This window comes from Anguilla rostrata, chromosome 7 (assembly GCF_018555375.3).
Source record: "Anguilla rostrata isolate EN2019 chromosome 7, ASM1855537v3, whole genome shotgun sequence".
Lineage (NCBI taxonomy): Eukaryota > Metazoa > Chordata > Actinopteri > Anguilliformes > Anguillidae > Anguilla > Anguilla rostrata.
This window is the reverse complement of record NC_057939.1, coordinates 51,859,185-51,879,001: the sequence shown is the minus strand read 5'-3', so window position 1 is coordinate 51,879,001 and position 19,817 is coordinate 51,859,185. Positions and strand designations below refer to the sequence as shown.

The following is a 19,817-nucleotide window of genomic DNA, read 5'->3' as shown; positions in this document are numbered from 1 at the left end:
AGGCAGGGGAGGGAGGGAGGGAGCAGGAGAGAGGTAGAACGACGGAAGGAGATGAGATACAAATAAAGAAAAGAAGACGTCAGAAGCGAAGATAACGCGGGGAAGGAGGGAGAGAGAGCGTGTGTCCGCGGGGACACACGTCATTGGGCGTTCTTTGATAAGTACAGATGTCCTGGAAAAGTTTTTTTTTTCTGATGTCATCAAAACAGAAAAACCATCTGAAAATTTGCATTAACTCTGAAAAAAAAATTAATTGCTGTTACTGCATCCATGTGCCAAAGTATCAAAAGATCAAAAAGTATGCTGTGTCTCCCTGGTCCTGAGGCCCTTTAGAAAGAGTCTATAAAATGTGTACCAATATTGTACACACACACGATTCTACAAAAATGAGGTACTCAGATGTCCATATTATGGGAACTGTGGGTTAGAACATCTAAACATTTTTTAGGGAAAAAAAAATAGGAAAGAAAGTAATAATTGTATAAATAACCTCATAACTCATACATTACCATGAGATATTGCAACACTTCACAATATACAGTATGAAAAATGTATGAATTATTGCCTCTTTAAGATACAAACATTTTCTCTGAGTAAAGAAAGCGGTTTCAACTGAGTACGTTCCATGTGTGAACAGAACCAGATCTCCCATCACAAAAGAATGACTGCGACGTAGCTGTGATATAAAACAAACAGAAACCATAAAGTTTCAAGATAAATGTTTTCCTGTTAGACATGTCCCCGCTGCCAGCAGAAGTGTTTGCTTCATTTCACTGCTTAGATGATCATGAGTACTCCAGGCCCCAAATGTAACTTGGTGCGTGCATAGCTACAGCCCAGCTCAATCAGAAAGGATAAAGCGCCTGTGATCAAGCTACCTCCTGAATCTGCCCAAATAATTAGCAAACTAAGGTACAGTCAAACAGCATACTAGCTATCTCATAAGGCTAACCAGCCGAATTTCATATTTAGAATAGCATTTGTATCTGATCATTTGTGTATTATTTGGCAGGAAAAGGCTGACCATATTTAACCACAAGACAGGAAACTAACAAGACAAATGTGACTGTTGGCCGCGAGCATGCAACATTTCACAATTCCAACAAATCCATTTTGCTACTTAGCTGACTTACAGAATTGACGTAATGCCAACTGAACTAAAGGCAGATAAGGCACAAACATCTCTATCACTATGGCCAGCAGGAGGCGCTGCTCCATTTATATATTTTGTCTCGCAGTGTGAGTTAGTGCTGCACATGCACCAGGTTTTTGTCAGATCGGTTGACATTTTGACTGTTGTCTAGATGCAATAACACTTTGGGGGGAAAAAACACTGATTACATGCCAGCCAGAAATATCAAATGCATGGTATGTAATTGTACAATCCTCAGATGAAACTAGGCATGTATTCCTTGTCCAATTAGAAGATGCAGTAAAAAGTTTATAATTGGTTCAGCCAACAGATGACAGTGTATGCGCACTCCGTGGTGTAAAAGATCATATTAAGAAGCGTTCATATTTTCACAAGTTATCATGAGATAATCACAAAAAAAGAAAGCAAAGAAGTACATGGCCTGTTATTAAACTCACCAGATGACAATGACTGATTACTCATAAGATAAATGTTCTAATAAATTAGGTAGTTGTGCTGTGATAAAAGTGGGAGGATATATTAGACTGGTAATGATTAGCCATATATATGAATATGTCCTATTCCATGTTTACTTTGCTCAGTGACTGAACTCTGTGGCATGCTACTTCATTCTTTACAGTGTCCCCTTTGAAAGTACTCCAACAACCCCCCCCCCCCCAGACCCCCCCCCCCCCCCCCAACACTTAATGCAGGATGGCATTTTGTCTTTAAAATTTAGTTTCTTTGTGCTTATTGTGTCTGTGTTTTATTATTTATCACATTTCTACGGCCAGCTGAAGTCCATTCTATCCAAAATGAACCCACAGCCACACCACACTCATTAAAGCTTCACATCTGTCTTTTTTTTTTTTTGCTGACAGGGCTCAAAGGAAGAGAGGGAGCGATCGCACTTGGACTCTATGGTGCTGCTGATCATGAAACTGGACCAACTGGACCAGGACATTGAGGACGCCTTGACCGCCTCCTCCTCCATATCCAGCACGCCCACTCTGAAAAGACGAAATGCTCACGTGAGTACGGATTTAGAACAAACTGTTTTTCTTTGTTAACTGTAGTCTGTCATTTTGAAAATGGAATATATGGCAATAATATTTAAAATATGTGGACTTTATGAAAACTATGTATGATAAATCTATTTTCAGAGTAATATATGAAATAAACATAAGTAAATAGTGTGCCTTGGTCTACATATTGTAAAGTGTTGCTATATATTTTTCTGATCTTGAAAATACATTCTTGAAAATACATATTTAAGTATGTTGGTGGCATATTCCTTTTTTTTGTAAGGGCGTGAAGTTAAACTTCTTGTTTATCTAAGCTCCTAAATGGACTGCCATTTTAAATATGTCACAGGTGACAGATCCCGAAGCAATAAACGGAGACGACGTTTTCCTCTCAACGCATCAACAAAAAATCGCCCAGCACGTGATTTACTCAGCTCTGACGTCACCGGGACCCACCACCGTATCTGGAGAGAGACCCAGGACTGGGGTAGGTCATGTGACATGTGAATTCTCAACCGTAATCATCGAGCCCTACAGCCCATTACTTCCAGCGAGAGTTCTTTGAGGAACACTAGCGCCACCCAGAACAAAATGGCCTCTGTTCGAGGGTTAAGAGCAAGGAATTTCACAACATGCCCTGGACCCTTATAAAGCAATATAGTGATGAGAATAAATGGATGGAATGTGTAACGGAGGTTTTGAAATTTTTGTAATGCATGTTTTTTTTTTTTGGGGGGGGGGGGATGGGGGGGTGCGTTTTTTGGCCACTTTGCAGCAGTGCAGCAGGTGGGCCCAAGGGGTGTTCAGGCCCCTTGTCAGGGCGAGCGTAAACAAATGACGTCGTCTTTTTGCCTTTTGTCAGCAGTGACCTCGACAAGGCCCAGGCTACTGGCCTATTAGTGTTTGATTGCCATTTCAACAACGTGGCAACAATGGCAGAGGAAAGTGAGGACATTCAAATGAAAGCAGCTGTGTGATTTAATTTAGCCCTTGGCCCGGTCTTTCTTTATTCTACCCCCCCCCCCCCCCTTCTTCTTCTTCTTTTCCCTTCACAGACCATTGGAGTATTTGCTTACTGCTCAGACACAGTGAAAAGGGTCAAGCCTCACAGAGTGTGATGGAGTGGGCATGTCACTCCAGCACTTTACACTGTTTAACTAAGGGGGGGGTCGTTAAAGTCATAATTAGCGGTCTCTCCGCCAGCCCGAACAGCACATTGTGAATGGGGTGGGGTGGGGGGGGCGGTGGAGGGGGGGCAGCGAAGTGTTGCATGGGAGATTAACGTCTTGGCCTCTCTTAACCTTCGGGTTAATGACTACGACTTTCCACCACTCATTAAAAACGAGGCGTACAGCTGCATTTTTTTAGGCGGGGAGGACTCGCTGCGCGGTTTTGTGTTACCCTTTCTGTGTTTGTCCCGACGTTCTGCGATTTCAGGGGCGGGTAAAGTTTGCAGATATTTGGCCCTGCTGTCAAAGACTATGTGGGGGTTTGTTCTCATTAGAGATGGTTAGCGCCTTTCTTGAACTATGGAGCTTACGTGCCAATATAAAAGTCTCTGCCATAGTTGTAAAGGAGAAACAAGTTGTGAAACACAGCTGAGGTGTGAAAACAATCAGAGTTGCCAAATGACATTGCATTTTGAATGTGTTTTGAATTTTTTTTCTTATCTATATTTTCTTGACAATATTCTAGAAATAGTCTACAAAGTGAAGTATGCCAAGTTAGCCCAATTCACAAATAGTCATTGTAGTCATGAGAGGGGCAGTTGTATCAGGGTAACATGAGAAAAACAATTATTTAGTTAGTAACTGATAGGTTATATAACACATACTTAATTTTCTTGAAAGTAATTACTTGTCTCACAAGAAGAAACTCAATGTCTTTTCTAAAGGTATAGTTGACTATTAAAGCACATTGGATTTGCAATAGGCACCAGCATTGGATAGTTCTTAAGAGAACTGAGCTTTAACTAGGCTGCTGATTAAAATTTGCTGATGAGGCACTGTTGTTGCAAACTAAAGCAAGGTAATGAACCTGAAAAACTACAGAACATACCCAGCTGTAACCATGGCTTATACAGCGGCAAGTAAATACAGAAATACAAATGTAAAAAAAAGTAAAGATCTTCCTCAGCCAAAGTTTTTTCCCCCTGTAAATTACCTGTGGAGGCTTTGAGCTGGAATTTTTTTTGGGGTGCCAGTTTTCCCTTCTGGCCGTCCTAACAGATGACTGGACGTGATATAAGACAGAATAGAACAGAATAACAGAATGACTAAATGGCAGCCGATGCTGAGCCTGTTGTATTTAAAAAGAACCGTGGCACATGCTGGGCTCAGAAAATTTTTTTTGGGGGGGAAAGGGAGTTGGGGGGCTGGTCCTGTGACCAGGCCCACACAGCAGCCACTTCATGCTTGACTTCAGACTGTCCCACCACCTGGGATCTTTCTTAGGCTAGGGTGGAACAATAATGGTGCTCAGCGCTGGCCCTCTCCTGGAGTTCATGGCGGACGCTAGCTGAAATACCCAAAAACACAGCAGGAATAGGTAGAAAAAAAGTGAATGTAAGTGGTAACTGTCCTGCACGCACAGAGTTGCTGTGTATTCTGCCAAAAACATCACTCTTTATTTCCACTGACCACAATCCCTATGTTTAATAAAGCTATTTTATGCCTTGTATAACATTAGCAATTCATTTGCGTGGAATCCATTCAAGTCAAAAATTACTGTCATCTGGAACGGCTTGCTGTACTCTTACGGTCTGCTAAGGTTTTTCCGATCAGACAGCTCCATAACTTTCCAGTTGCTCTGGCTCGACGTTGCAGTACTGCAGGGCTGCGCTGAAAAGATCGGATCTTCAGCTCCGATTGTAAATCCGCGGACCAGACGATGCGGTTCCGACGGATCATTGGGGAATTTTTTCCGCAAACCAAAGGGCCTTCGCCCGGCTCCCACAAGACGTGTGCGCTCTTTCAAAATTTGCCCACAAATGTTTTCTTACGTATTCTGTTAAGAGTACCTCCAGCCTATAATCACAGTTTGTTGATTATTCTGATGGAAATGTATTAGCGCTAAGCTCTGTGACATTTAGTCGAGTGGCGTTGCGAAAGAGAGATAAGGAAACCTTTTAATTTTGTTATTTCATAAACACATTATATGGTTGCTGCACAACATTGAACTTCACTGTTTGTTTATTTGTATTTTGAAGACCACAGCACATGCATTTTAATATTTTTAAGACTTTCTATGTTCGTTTATGCAAGTGAACATTCATGTATGGGAAGAACTAAAATGCATCCATTCAGATGTTGGTATAATTAGACAAGCACTACAGCATAATGAACTTTGCTTCCGACCTTCAGAAAATAATCTGTATAAGTGCTCTATAATTGCTAGGGATTATAATGCTGTAGCTTTAAATATTATCAAATAATAATGTGTTGAAACTATTTTGAGGAGTACTAGTAAGGAAGGGTTCATTGACATAACTAATAAAGTAGTCACAGAAACAAAGATCATCCGGTGTAAATACACTGCATGTGCCCAGAAAGAACCGACACTGTAAAGATCCAGAAGAAAAGCATGATTAATTCCCCCTCGAAAAACTCTTTGGTCTTTAACTCAGAAAGATAGAATTTCTTGTTGAACTGAACAGATATTGGGGATTTGTGGTTTGCAACCCAGAGCAGACTTACAAATTATAGGATTGGATATATGCTTGAACATTAGAATGATGCTCCTATATCAAAACGCAATGCCTAAGTGACATGTTATTGGTATTTTATTGTCTTGATTCACCTAGCCTACTGAACCATAATGAGAAAGCCTGCAATATAAACTGCTTTTTTGGAGGCATACGACTGCAGTTTGCAAAAGTGCGTCATGCATCATACTCGGCCTGACATGATCTTCATTTCATATTCAAGAATGATGCTAAAACCATCACCTTTCAAATGCATTTTATCTGACTAAAGAGTGTCATTTGACAGCTCCACTGGAATTTGAGATGGCAGGAGATTGTTGTGATGGCGATTTTAATAGCTTTCGCCCATCTTATATAATGTCGCCAATCTCTTTTCAGCTTAATGTCTCAATGTCTTTCTCTGTATGGCGAATGAAGGCCTTAATTGTGTGGTACAGTAGAGCTTTATGTAGCTACTGTGGCTGTGCAGTTTTTAAAGAACTGGAGAGAGACAGAAATGCACCATTTCAGATCTCCCAACCATTACGAGTTGATCTTACATCCTGATCACAGTCACAGGAAATTAGTTTCCACAGCCTACATGTATTAAAGATACACAGATACAAGGTGTTGGGTTTTGGTGGACATTTTGTTGAAGAAATGAGGTGGAAGGCAACCTTTATTCTTCTGTATTTGCTTATGATCCTGTGGCCAGGTGTATATGCCATTTTAACAGTGTAGATGAGGTCTTGAGCTGCTTTTTTCAGACAGGAAAATGGCCGCTGGATCAGTTATGTTTCAGTGTTATCAACCTGCCCTCGCTATCATAAGCATTGCAGTGTCGAGGTGATTTCCAACAAAATATGTGCACCTACTGAAAAAAATGTGCTGCATTACAAGACATGGAAGGGGAATAATCTCTCCAGAATCCCGCAATCTAGCACAGATATAAGGCCTTATCATCCTGGAGGCCGCCGGAGGAATGTGGGCAGTGTCCCCGGACAATCTCGAGACGCTCAGGGTCAGTGCACGGTGGACTGCAGGGCAGGCGCCTTTTCAAAACGAAAAAGAAAATGAAACTGAGCGGATAGGGAATATTTCCAAGACTTTCTTTTCTTTCTTTTGTGCGAGTGAACATTCATGCATGGGAAGGAGTAAAATGCATCCATTGAGATCTAGGTATAATTAGACAGGCATTACAGTATTATGAATGTCTGGGCTTTGCTTCCGATCTTTAGAAAATAATCTGTATAATTGTTCTGTTGGGAGTATGATGCCATTGCTTTAAACATTATCCCATATTAATGTGTTGAGACTATATTTTTCCAAAGACTAGTGAGGAAAGGTTCATTGGCATAAATAATAAAGCAGTCGCAGATCATCAGTAGCTGGATGATCTCAACAAAGATCATCCAGCGCGTAAATGCTGGTCAAAGGCTTCGTATCGCTGGCATGATAAAATGGCCCTCGTTGTTATCAGTGTGCCAGAGCCAGTGGAGCCTCACTGCTGAGTGTGAGTGCGTTCCTCCACCTCCCCTTCCCCCCCCCCCCCCCCAAATTCCTCACGCCATGGCAGGTAAACATGGAGGTGGGGGGGAGGGGGAGATCACCCACTGTGATTACCGCCCCTTGTCGAGCATGTCGTGGTTTCCCGGGACAGCGAACGTCGGCAGCGGCGGCAAAGTCAGTCATCGTTTACCTTCCGTCGGCTATCGATTTAGAACTGTTCCCACCATTTCCCGCCATTTTCCGCCATTCCCACTGCCGCGTGTCGCTGTGTCCCGAGCGGCTCCGGCTGGAATAACTTCCGGAACTCTGAAGGAAAAGGGATTCCGCGTGCGGGAGATGGAAAAGGGACGGGCGCCAAATTGGGGAAGATGGGATGGGGGCTTTTCAGCCGTGACGAGCGGCTTTCCCCCAGTTTTCAGGCGAGAGCACACTCCACTGAAGTCTTTCCCAAAATGTGAATGCATCTGTCCGGATGACAAATTAATTCCCCTTCAGTTCACAGGAAAGGAAACTAAAATACGGCAAAAAAAGGGTCCCATCGAACAAACGCCCTTCCTTTCCTTTCATAGTTTAAGACTGCTTTTCGTGACAGTGCTTCATAAATCTGGGGCTTCCATCTCCCGTCTGAATCTGACATCGCCAGCGAATGTGCTCACTGACTGATGGAATTCAGAGACATTTGCTTTTTCTCCCCATCTGATTGTCCTTACTTATCTTATGATAAGGTTTTTTTTTTTTACAATTTTACATTAAAGCCGGGTCTGTGGTGTTTGCGTGATAAGGCTTCTGTCATTCCCTGGAACATTCCGGTTTGGAAACAATAGGAATTTAACTGGACAAACATCCCAATCCAATGTATTTTGTGGAGGATAAAGATCTTTGTTTTATTCTTTTTCCTCTCAAATTGCACCAGGAAGGATTCATTTATATTTCTAACAATGACCATCACCAGAGTAATCTGGCCATTTGTCTAGTTATTTTTTTTGTTTGATGTTAGTGCTGATGGCCTATGCAATGGCCTATGGCTCAAAAAATATGTAGGCCTACATGTGCAGACAGAGAACTGAAAAATGTAGCATCCTTGTAAATGGGGGGACAACAGGAATATGCAAATCAGAAGATGGCTCCTCCGGAAAGGCCCAGGCCAGGATTCAAACCCAGGACCATCTTGCTGTGAGGCGACAGTTTAATAATTAGGTTGTAGCTATTTGCCATATGCACATGTACGCATTAAACAAAGAACATGTAGTCATTTTAAAAAGTAGAGAAGTTTCTTTTGGGGGAAAAAAACCCGTTGCGAGTCAACTTCTGTTCAACCTGCTCTGGAAGACAGTGCATTCAAGGTTATGGGTGCAATAGTGAACGTCCCAAGGGCACAGCATGTAGAGCTTACAGGAGCAGAGACTGCAGACTCAGCAAAAAACGCAAAATAACAAGAACGAACCTGGCAGCGGGCACATCGGCCTTCTCTCCATCCCGCTTGATGACAGAACCATATTTTTTAAGGCTAGCATTAGGGTTAGTACAGCAGTGGGCTTTTGGTTTTTTTTGATAAAACAAAGTTGTTTTCTCTTTTTGGATGCGAGACTCATAGTTTTATGTATTAAAGTGAGGCGAAAGTAAGGATTAGGGGTAAGGAACGCAGTAGTGTTCAGGCTGAGAAGAGATTTTAGTGATGTTTTTGAGGTAACTTGTGTACGTAATTATTTTTTCCGAAATTGTTCATCGTTTCTAGCTCATCTTAAATCACAAAACAAAATCTCATATTTAAGGAAGTCAATTCATTTTTACTGCAACTTTACTTTCTACCAGGTAATTAGAAAATAACAATGGCCAAAATCAAACTTACATTTGACTTGTCTTTGACAATAATATGATACAGTATGTATTACAAATAGCAAAATAACAGGCAAAGTCTCTGCTGTGGCTCATGTAGCAGTAGCATCTCCCCTTTCAGTAATCCACACTCAGCAGTGCCTTCCAGACTGTAGGCAGTGGAGTACAGCGTCCTGCCCCAGACCTGCTGAGCAGGGGAAACTGCTGTTATTCCGGCTCGGAATGAGTGAGCAAGCAATCTGCGGAATTCCTGAAGGCCTCGCGTAACTACAGGCCACAGCTGTGCCTCGCATATTTCTGCCTTCTTCCATTTGTGGCAGGTCTGAATACTGTGAAGCATGCGTATGCACCACCCAGTGTATCAATATCCATCCATCCATCTGTCCATCCATCCATCCGTCCATCCATCCATCCAATTTTAAGTTCATAACAGTGATGCCTATATATGTTATAAATTATGCAAATGCATATTTTAATTGTGCGTATATAAAAGGAACATCTATAATAAGCTTAAACATTATAAGAAATCTTATATTTAAATATAAATATAACGGGAATGGGAAGCTTACCACAAATAATCTGCCCACTCTTTTACACAGCACTTTTCAACCAGCCTCAGTAAAAAGAGCTGGTAGCCACGACAACTGCAGTCCCGGTCACATGATCGTCCTCCGCACAAAATTCCCGGCTAGAATTCGGGCGTGTCTGCAGCTGTGCCCGCGGAAAACTGGGTACGGCGCCACGCTCGGCCTCGAGCCTCACAGCGGGTTACGACTGCCCATAAAATACCCTCAATGCGGTGCCTGTTCATTAAGGGCGTAAGCACCGGGCGTCTTGCTGTTCAGCATTTTATGTACGTATTATTTTAACGTAGATTTTATTTTAATGCCTTGTTACAGAGTAATAAATTCAGCACCCCTCTGGATCCCGTCCTAATGGGAGTTTTAATAATCGGCAAAACAGTCGGGAGGCAAACTAATAATTCTGGTGCATCATAGCAGTAAACGTATGGGTTTCTCCTCATTTTGCAGTGGGATATATTTTATGGCAGAATACCAATGAGGAGCTACATACACTGCCTTGCTTTCACTGTGAAAACTTCTCATGCAGCGTTGTCCATGCTTAATTCCAATAACCAATCCCAATTGGAAAGGACTACCACTGCAATGCATGCTTGAAATAATGCACTCCACCAAATAGTGTCCAGTTAGTACACTCTTTCTACATACTGCATGTTATCAAACAGCAGAGGCAACAGCTCACACTATCCACGTTCAGTAATTCCACACACTCCCTAGCATTGTAGAGAAAATGTGAGGTCATCGTTAACGTGACAATATCAGAAACAAATACTGCCAGTTTTGAGTCATAAATGCACAAGATACTCCAACCAAACTTGCTTCCTATCTGTTTGAGCTGTCTGCTCAGTCATCAAACAGTCATAAATCAATCAGTTGAACACAGTTTCAGAATTAGAGCTCGTAAATAGCATACCAACGCTGTTTATTGGGGAAGACGGTGGGGTTATTCTGCTCTGAATATGTGCCTATTTACATTTATATTTCCTCGATTGTATTTATTGGTTGTATTTATTTAATTATTTAGCATTTTACGGAGGGAAGCTCAAAGACTTTGGGAGGTGACAGTGGTATTTACATTTTAAAGATGCAGGACAAGGTAAGCTGTAAGCATATCAATATTTAGAATGCTGGTACATTCTTTCTGATTGAGGCAAATATACTGGAAAAGGGTTTGTTTTTCATTTTCTGTATACAAATGGATATGAGAGGAACATTAAGACCAGACAAAAAGTAAATATAAGACTGCTTTGTTTAGTTATTCATGTTTACAGTGCAGTCTTGTAAGATGATCATTTGAATTATAATGACCAAACAAAGAACACTAAAAAGTTACAAAACATCTAAAAATGCTAAATAAATAAATAAAATGCGGTGAAGCAAAATGATCTAATGTGAATAATTGGAAATCTGGGAGCTCCAGGCTGGTTCTCAGAAGATGGCTTTGAGTAATGGGAATCTGACCCACATGCAGGGTGCAAGTCTGTCAGCAGCCTCCTCATGGTCATGTGATCACACAACCGTAACTATGCAGGGCTACCTGCAGGGAGGGACTATGGTTTGGTTCCTATGGCAACCTCAGTGTACCGCTCCTGCGTTTCCATAGAGATTTCTTACATGTGTGTCCATTTTGGGTGTTTATGTAGTACATATATGAAGGTGGCAAGACACACAAGGGCATTTCTTACCATACTTCGACTTTAAAATAAATGTATAAATAAAACCAAGTTTGTGGTCTTTTTCAAAGTTTGGCAAGTTCGTTTTGGATAAAATCAAGGACCGTAATATATTTGCAATAACAATGTTATGTAAAAATATGAAAATTACAACAAACAATGATAAATAACAAAATTTCAGGCAAATTATTATTATTATTTTAATCCATGGGAAAATTTCTCGACTTTGGTCATGGTTTCCCATTTGGTTGGGTAAAATGCCTCATAAACATGGAGAACAATTCTGCTCCATGGCAACAGCAGTAACTGAAACATAAAATGTTTGCTTTTCTCAGAACAGACATTTAAGCAATTATCTAAATTCAAAAACTGCTGATGATAATGAAAATAAATAAATGTAAGTGTAATCTCTTAAATAGTTCTGTTAGAAGTTTTTGACGTGAATTGGCTAGTGTTGCCATGGCATTAAGAATTGTTTGGAGAAAAAAAAAACATGCCTGCAGAAACATTATGCATTTTGGCTAATCTCTATGAATTCTGCAAGGAATTAAAGGAAAACGCTTAGAAATTATCCACTTATTTCACTCGACATATTTCCCCTGAATATTAAGACCAGCATAACATAATTCAGCACAACAATTTTCCCCCTACAAGGATGCTGTACAGAAATAATAGTGTTTTTGTTCCGACTGCCTAAGGTTCCTTTGATGCAGCTCTGAACGCTTTGGTCTACAGCAGGTTCCATCACTTGCTAATGGGCCCATTAATCCCCGGTGCTTTAGATGACACAACTTAATGCTTTGATACATACTGCAATACCACACTACCTGTGAGGGTGAAATCCAGTGCAAGCCGAATCCTGTACAGATGAATAATCAACAACAAACACTCCTAAGACGCAAGGAGCGCTTCATTTGTCAGGTTTTGACGCATACCCAACTCGCACTGTAGCTCATTTAAGCGTTTAAGCTTTTCTTTATACATTAAACCAGCCACCGTGCGCTTTTAATTTCAAATTCGCATCTCTGCAGTGTTTGAAAAGTGTCTCAGGATTATTATTTCCATTTAATGATAAGTTCTAGTGTTAGCCTGTTCTTCGATCCACGGCGTCAGCTGTATTTGCAGAGTTCTTATGTCTGACACATTTCTGATCCGGTCACTGGTGTCCAGTCCACCAAAAAGTAGATAAATGAGGTAAACATGATTAACAGAAGAGTGACAACATAATTGACTCAGCTAAAAAAGTAAAGTTAAAAGTTTAAAAATGAAATAATGCAATTTTACAGTCATATTTACAAAATTGCAAAATGTATGTGTACTGTATAACTACCATAAATTTAGCTGGTTTTATTGTGTTTGAATAACAGGGATATTATTCCTGTCTTCAACTTACTTTTTGTTCTTCTTCTTCTAATAGACACATCCGAGCACCGCACTGCACAGGGAAAGTACTGTAAAAATGTGTCTGTTTTTAACTCCTGCCCTCCTGCAGATGGTTTTTCACTTTTCTAATTTGTCAAAGGCATCTGACAAGACCCCAGAGCATTGGGTGCAAAAGGTGATCATTACTGCATTCATAATCATCATTTCTGACAGCTATATAATACAGTTTCAAAGAAATTCTATGATGTTAACCCGTCTTATTCGTTTTATATTGAGCTTTTTTACTTTTACTTCTAGTTGTACTGTCTGATACAGTATGATTTGATGTTGGTCAATTAGGGACCATGTTTCTTGCATAAGTAGCATAGTCATTTTAACCAATCAGATGTGCGACTGTTCTGTGGACTGCCAATCAGAAGGGAAGAGAATATCCACACACGGATATGTTTTTTTCAAAGCTCACTTGTTAGAAATGTCATTTTAAATCAAAAGGCAGTTTAATTCTTTTCCTGTCTATGAATTTGGAAAAAGAAAGTAAGTATACTTCTTTATTTTGTGGCTTAATGAACACTCTGAATGGGAAAAACATTTTCATGAGTGTCTTTAAAAAGAGATGGCCTGTAAAAAGAGTCATTCGAACTCTCTTCAAAAACTATTTGTGAAAGATGGAGAGGTATTAGTGTCCAGACGTGTTTTGCTTTCTTAGGGCTCTCAGTTTTTCTTTTCTTCACCAGGAAAGGTCAGTGAAATTTAAAACAAATTTAATTACAGAAGCCCTTCTAAAATTCCATCCATCCATCCATTATCTAACCTGTTTATTCCTGGTCAGCTGTTTCCTGTGTCAGATATTAAATCATAAGCCTGCTGCATCCTTCTGTTTTCATTAGGCCATCCAATCAAGCGCCACAAGGACTATTTCCAAAGAACAATGACACTTTAAAGTAGTGTTCACTTCTGATGGGAGTTTTTTTTTTTTTTTAAGCTGACTTGGCTGATTGCCTAAAACTGTTTGGCTTTCCTTAACCTGGAAAAACACAGTAAAACTCACGAAGCGTACATGTGAACAAGTGAAATCCAAGACACTTGCTGCAGCACACTGTATTTTTATGTTGTTTTTAGCGCATTAAAACTGAATCGAATTTATGCATTTACCTGTATAAATAGGATTTACAAGGATACAGGGATCTCAGCACACATTTTTAAGGCATTAAGTAAACGTAGGAAACAACTAAACTGGCATTTATTTAAAGACTACTGGAGCAGGTCCTGTTCCAGCATTCGCTGACAGCATTATCTCACATTTAAGAGCCTAAGTAGCCTACTAGAATGAACGATGGACACTTGCACTTTGACATTCAGGTACGATGAGCTCAATCAGAGAAAGAATGAACATGTCTTTGATGCCCAGCTTATCTCCCGTCTTAACTGCCTGCAAGCAAATGTGGAGAAAGGACAGCTACGCAGAGAGAGATAAAGAGAAAATGTGGTGAAAGGATCCATCTCATTTAATAGAAGAATAGAATTTAATGGAGTTGAACTAGTACTAATTATTAAATGCCAGTCTGAAAGCCAGTCTTCATCAGTAAGAACCTGCACATCTCTATTACAGGTCTCATTGCAAAGTGTTATAGCAAGAAGCGCGTGTAGGTGGTTTTGCACGTGTACACGCTTGTTGACGCAGGCCTACCTCTGTGTTTATGGGAATGTGTCACTCTGTCTTCCGGAAGTGCCAAGGTTTCTTTCTCAACCCCATCCAACGGAGCCAGGAAGAAAATGCTGTCCAACTATATCGCTGCCAAAGCTTTTAATCACTTCCTGTGGACATGAAACAGATGATAACAATTTTAAGGTGGTGCTTTATTGCATAAGTGACAGAACAACCCTCTTCCACATACTTCCAAATGAGTGTGCCTTTCCAGCTAAGACCTATTATTATCACTATTATTATTATAGTAAATAATTTTTATGCATTCAGGAAACATCCTACTCTATTAAAATGACCAACATACACATGCACTGTAAATGAGAACCTTTATAATAAACTTTAAAATCATCAGCACATTTCCACACAAATTGCAGATATCCTTCAGTCTGTAACGGAGTCTAGGCCAGTCTAAGTGTCACTTGTAACAAGAGTGAGAACTTTTTTTGATTCAACCAAAGGTTTCCGACACCCACAGAATCCGCAGCTGTGGAGTTTGTGGTTTCTCAAATTGCGTTGTGTAAGTTCAGCATTCCAGAGTTTTCGTAACCTCGAAATTATCCGCGCGTCATTGATGTTGCCAAGGTGCTCAACGGGTCGGCTTGTATTTGAAAAACAGATCTCCACAACGCCTAATGTAGAGCCGCCCTCTCCTGCCAGTGCAGCCTGAATGGAGATGCATGTTAAACATCACTAAAGACACCTCTATCTGGATTGAGCTTCTGCTTCAGCAATGCAGTGCAGTTTACACAGCGAAGGAGCAGGAATCTCTGAGTTTAATGTAATTTAATTTACCTTTTGCTCCAACGCTCATGGATGAAATAGTGCATTAAGACAGTACTGCCTCTCTTGAAAAGATACCCTTTCCCAAGAAGTCAGTCAGTCAGTCGGTCTCTCTCTCTCTCTCTCTCTCTCTCTCTCTAATGACCAATGTCATAGAGGGAGAGATGTTAATCCATCATAATTTATTATTTCACACTAGAAATGCGATTCTGATTCATAGAGAGCTGCAATCTAAACACCCTCAATAAGCTGTTGTGGAGAGGTTTGGAATTAAGATAAAACCAGACAGGAATGCATGAGCCTGCTATGGTGTTTTGCAATAAGGGAGCCAGACAGATGGGGTCCAAGACAGCACCTTATCTTTTAATCACCGTAAGCGCAGTGGCACGCATTCGAGTTGTATGGGTGACTAGATTCAGCATTTTAAAAATGCATTTAGTTAAGAAATCATGATAGAATGATCATCAAAAAAAGTTAAAATTAACCTCTGGTTGGGGGGGGATCTTGAAGGTATCCATGCTATATGCAGTTCTCCATTTATTGTAAAGGTATCAGCCCTGTGTAGTTTCATTTAAAAAAGGAACAAGAACAAAAAATACGAGCAGTGGATAGTTAAGTTTGAGCTGAGGTTTGAAAATTCAATAGTGAAACAATCTGCTGAATAAAAGCAAATTTCACTTCTCTTTTTGAAAGTATTCGGCTTGTTCAAACCCTTGTGACAGAGGATTGAGGATAATAATTGCTCTTTTGTCCTCCAATTATGGAAGCTCGCAGCTGAATTTTTTATCTTCTCAGCTCGTAGCAAATAAATTATATTCATGCAATCAGTTCTTTCCTTAAATCATACACTTCACATCTCCAACTGACCGTAGGCATGCGTATGTAGGACCTTATTTAGTGAGCGCGTGTGTACTATTATCATCCTAACATCACTTTACCGAGGTGCTGAAAGAAGCTACACTACTCCTTGACATAAGGGGGGGTATTTCACAAAGCAGTTGGCTGGATAACTGTGCCAAGCAAAACCTGGAACAGCTCTTTTTCTTTTTTTTACTTCAGTCTATGTTCCAGATTTGGGAACAACCTGGGTTTTGTGCAGGTATTCAGCTGCCTCAGTAACCCTGCTTTGTGAAACAGGGCCCGGGGACAGTAAGCGAATAAGCGGTCGGCTTTAAGTGGCTGTTTACTGCTCACTCGCTGGGGTTTTTCTCCGCAAACAGGCAGCGACGCAGCAGCTCCCACGGCATCGGTCACATGTCGCTGGCGGCGGCTGAGTTTTGTTTGGCGAGGAAAACGCTCGCATGCCAGCGCGGCGCTCATGTATATCCTGAAACACAGTGTCGCTGTCAAACGGCTCCGCATTCCACACCGGCTGACTTAACGTTGCGTCACCGAATCTCTTTCTCCGGCGCTGACACGCTATGAAAACAGACCTGATCCGCCCATTGAGCGTCTGATTTTGTCAATATCCTCACGAACAATAGCGGCTTGTTAAAAGTAAAGACCCTGTTTTGACAACGCAGAAGCGACGGTGGTTCATACCGCTACAGAGCAGAGCAGCGCGAGTCCGTGGATAGCGTTTCAAAATGACATTTTGCTATTTTCAGAACAGGGAAAGCGCAGCACTATTGAACTAAGGGGTTTGGATTTACACATATGCGTGGCAGAGTTGTGTCTGTATTATGGCTAATCGGGTCAACACCTTGAAGAAAACCCTGCATTTGTGCAAACTGTTAATTCCGACAGGATCACAACTTCATAATCATAATGCGTACAGCCAGGAAGACGTCACCAATAATATTTAAATATGAACTGGTCCCAAGACCAGCTGATATGCTTGTGAGACTTGACGTTTCACTACTCGAGACTAGGTGGTCCAGCAGCGTCTCACCCAAAGTTCAAATGAAACCCACGCCCATGCATAGAGCAAATACATTCTTCTGAGAATGCCACCCACTCATTTTGATTTTCCACGACTGTTCTCTGTATTTTAAAATGTAACTATTGTTTACATCACAGAATGATTCACTGTCCCAACAAATTTATACAGACCTGATTCATGCATCCTCTCATTTTAGCGATGTTTTGAGCTATATGATTTGCGCTATGCGGAAATGTTCATTGAATTGCCTCCGTGAACCCAGAAAATACATTTGGTATTGCAGAAAAAACTGCCCTGTCGTGGTTTTATCTTTTTCAAATGAATACTTGCCCTTTTTTTTTTTTGCTAAAACTAAAAAGCCACTTTAAATCTTCCCTCCAGGCCTCTCCTACATGTACCAAAATGGTATCCTTTAAAAGACTCAAATAATAAATTGTTTTACAGAAAATCTGTGTAATGTTTTATATATTAATCATACTTGGAAGTGCTGAAAGACACTTAAAAAGAGTTCAACAATGTGAAGAATGCAGAGGTGTCTTCTTTTCAGTGGGCTAAATGTTGTTACGGTCAACAAGTGCACAACTGCGTTGTGCCAAAACATGAGGTCTAGTTTTCTTCATCAAGTTGTATGAAATACAGATATTCCCTTTCATGTTTCAGGGTTCGAGTAAATGGCTTTCATTTCGAGTTTAATTTTAATTTTTATGGCATTCATATTTCCGAGATTTCTAAAAAGGAATTTGGGTGAACGTAATGCCAAACTGCAGTGACTTCTGCTGATGCGGATTCCTTTGTTCCAATAAAAAGGAATGCATGTTGATCATCAAATGCCACAATTACAGTGATTACTTATTTAGCAGTTTCTCTGATATGTTCACAGTGTATAATAATTATGTATAACTGCACACAATAACAAGGTTCATCGATGTCCATAATGTGAATGTAATTATTATATCTGTTTGTGATGAACAGAACCAATAACAGCTGGTTTTCATTTCTTGTTTGCAGACAATGCCATCTATTTCAGAAAATGACAGAGCTGGTAAGTCTTTGTTTGTTTTTTGTATACGAAAAGAAAAATTCCGTGTTTTCAACTCCAACCATAGGATGTCACGTGAATTACACTGTTGTCACTTTTCCGGCCATAGACAGCACTCATCTACCTTTAAAATTTAAACCACCTGTTGTCAAGCTTAATCTTCAAAGCTTATTGTTATGGGATGGTACTTTGTAATCACTGAAGCGACAAACAACACAGGAAAAAACAATAAAAAGCAAAACAGAAGCAGTCACTTCTGCTTTCGAAAATGATTTGGAACATTAAATCTTTTGTTGAATTTTAAATAACGATTACAGTAGCTGAGGTTTTTCCACAGTGATGTTTGTTGAATGCATTCAAGATGGACGAGTTTCCTCTATTTGGTCATTCTAGTTTTCTCACATAGTCAATCTCTAAAGGAATATGTATCACATAAGATGAGATCCGTTTGACCTCCTGGATGATTCTCACAATGTATTAAATCCCACCAAAGTGGTACTGTAAAAAACATTAGAAGAACTAAATCTCACCTTCGCATTCAATCATTAACAAGGTACATAAACCTTATCGTTAATTCTGCTTAAAATGGCACTTACAGTCAGTCTTCACCACTGATTGTTTATAGCCGTCTAGTCGTTTTCTCGATGACTTCAATATAGCATAATTTACAAGGAGAACCGGTATTACCATTACACTACTATCTGCGTTTGAGAGTACTCCCATACATTCCAGCTTGACAGGACACCCTAACATCGTTACGATGTTTATAATCAGTCAGGGGTCTGAGGGGAGATCCACCGAGTTTGTAAACAGTTTTCTGGTAGTGGAGAAGCGATCTGCCTGTTCGGTCCGCGGACGTCCATTTGCTTTCACTGGCTGGGCTGATAAGGTACAGGGGGACGTGATCCCGACTCATGCCCTGCCTGCTCACAGACCCCCCAATCGTGTGAGAGATAAAAAGAGACTGTAGTACTGGTCAGAATCCCCCATTTCCTGCTGTAAAATCCCCCCCCTCCCTGACCCACTAGGCCAGCATTTGCAAGAGGCCCATACAGCTTAACTGTAAATATTTGATTTGGTTAGAGACTGAGGCAGCAGACACCTGGACACTTGAAGCACACTTGGCACATTTTTCCCAATTCTCCTCTTTTTCCTATTTTCCTGTAAATGTTATTGTGACGGCAGCCTGTGTTCAAGCAACATTTGCCTTTAACTTTGAATATCGAGTAAATGTAAGGGTTATCCTTTTTCTTCATGAAGTGAAACCCAGTTCATTTGTTAATATCTCATATGATCTCTGCTGTGTGCAGTAGGAGCAGTTAGAATTAACACGTAGGCAGCTCATTGCAAAATGGTGTAAAGTAATGCTAGATTGCTTTACTTGTGTGAGTGTGTGTGTCTGCTTGTATGTGTGAATATGCACTAGTGCATGTGTTTGTATCTTTATATTTGTGTGTGTGTGTGCCTGTTTGTATGCGTGAGTGCGTGCTCTTGTGTCTTTGTATTTGCACGTGTGCGTTCAGTTTGTACAGGTGTCAGTACCATGTGACCTCACTAGGTTGGAATTCCCAGGTGGACAGTGGTTTCTAA

General features: G+C 40.6%; 1 protein-coding gene and 1 long non-coding RNA gene across 2 annotated transcripts in view; one reads left to right on the top strand and one right to left on the bottom strand.

The window, feature by feature from the left end:
* LOC135259997 (rho GTPase-activating protein 7-like) overlaps positions 1–19,817 on the top strand; it is an 80,187-nt gene that overhangs the window by 8,804 nt on the left and 51,566 nt on the right. The window contains exons 3-5 of the mRNA XM_064345023.1: positions 2,014–2,163; positions 2,507–2,644; positions 18,197–18,230. Coding sequence (XP_064201093.1) covers positions 2,014–2,163; positions 2,507–2,644; positions 18,197–18,230 — 322 coding nt within the window. The remainder of the gene's footprint in view (positions 1–2,013; positions 2,164–2,506; positions 2,645–18,196; positions 18,231–19,817) is intronic.
* On the bottom strand, positions 7,679–15,544 carry LOC135259999 (uncharacterized). The gene is made up of 3 exons (XR_010331446.1): positions 15,000–15,544; positions 14,509–14,636; positions 7,679–9,368 (listed from the first exon to the last, which is right to left on the bottom strand). It is a non-coding gene; the product is annotated as an uncharacterized LOC135259999 (long non-coding RNA).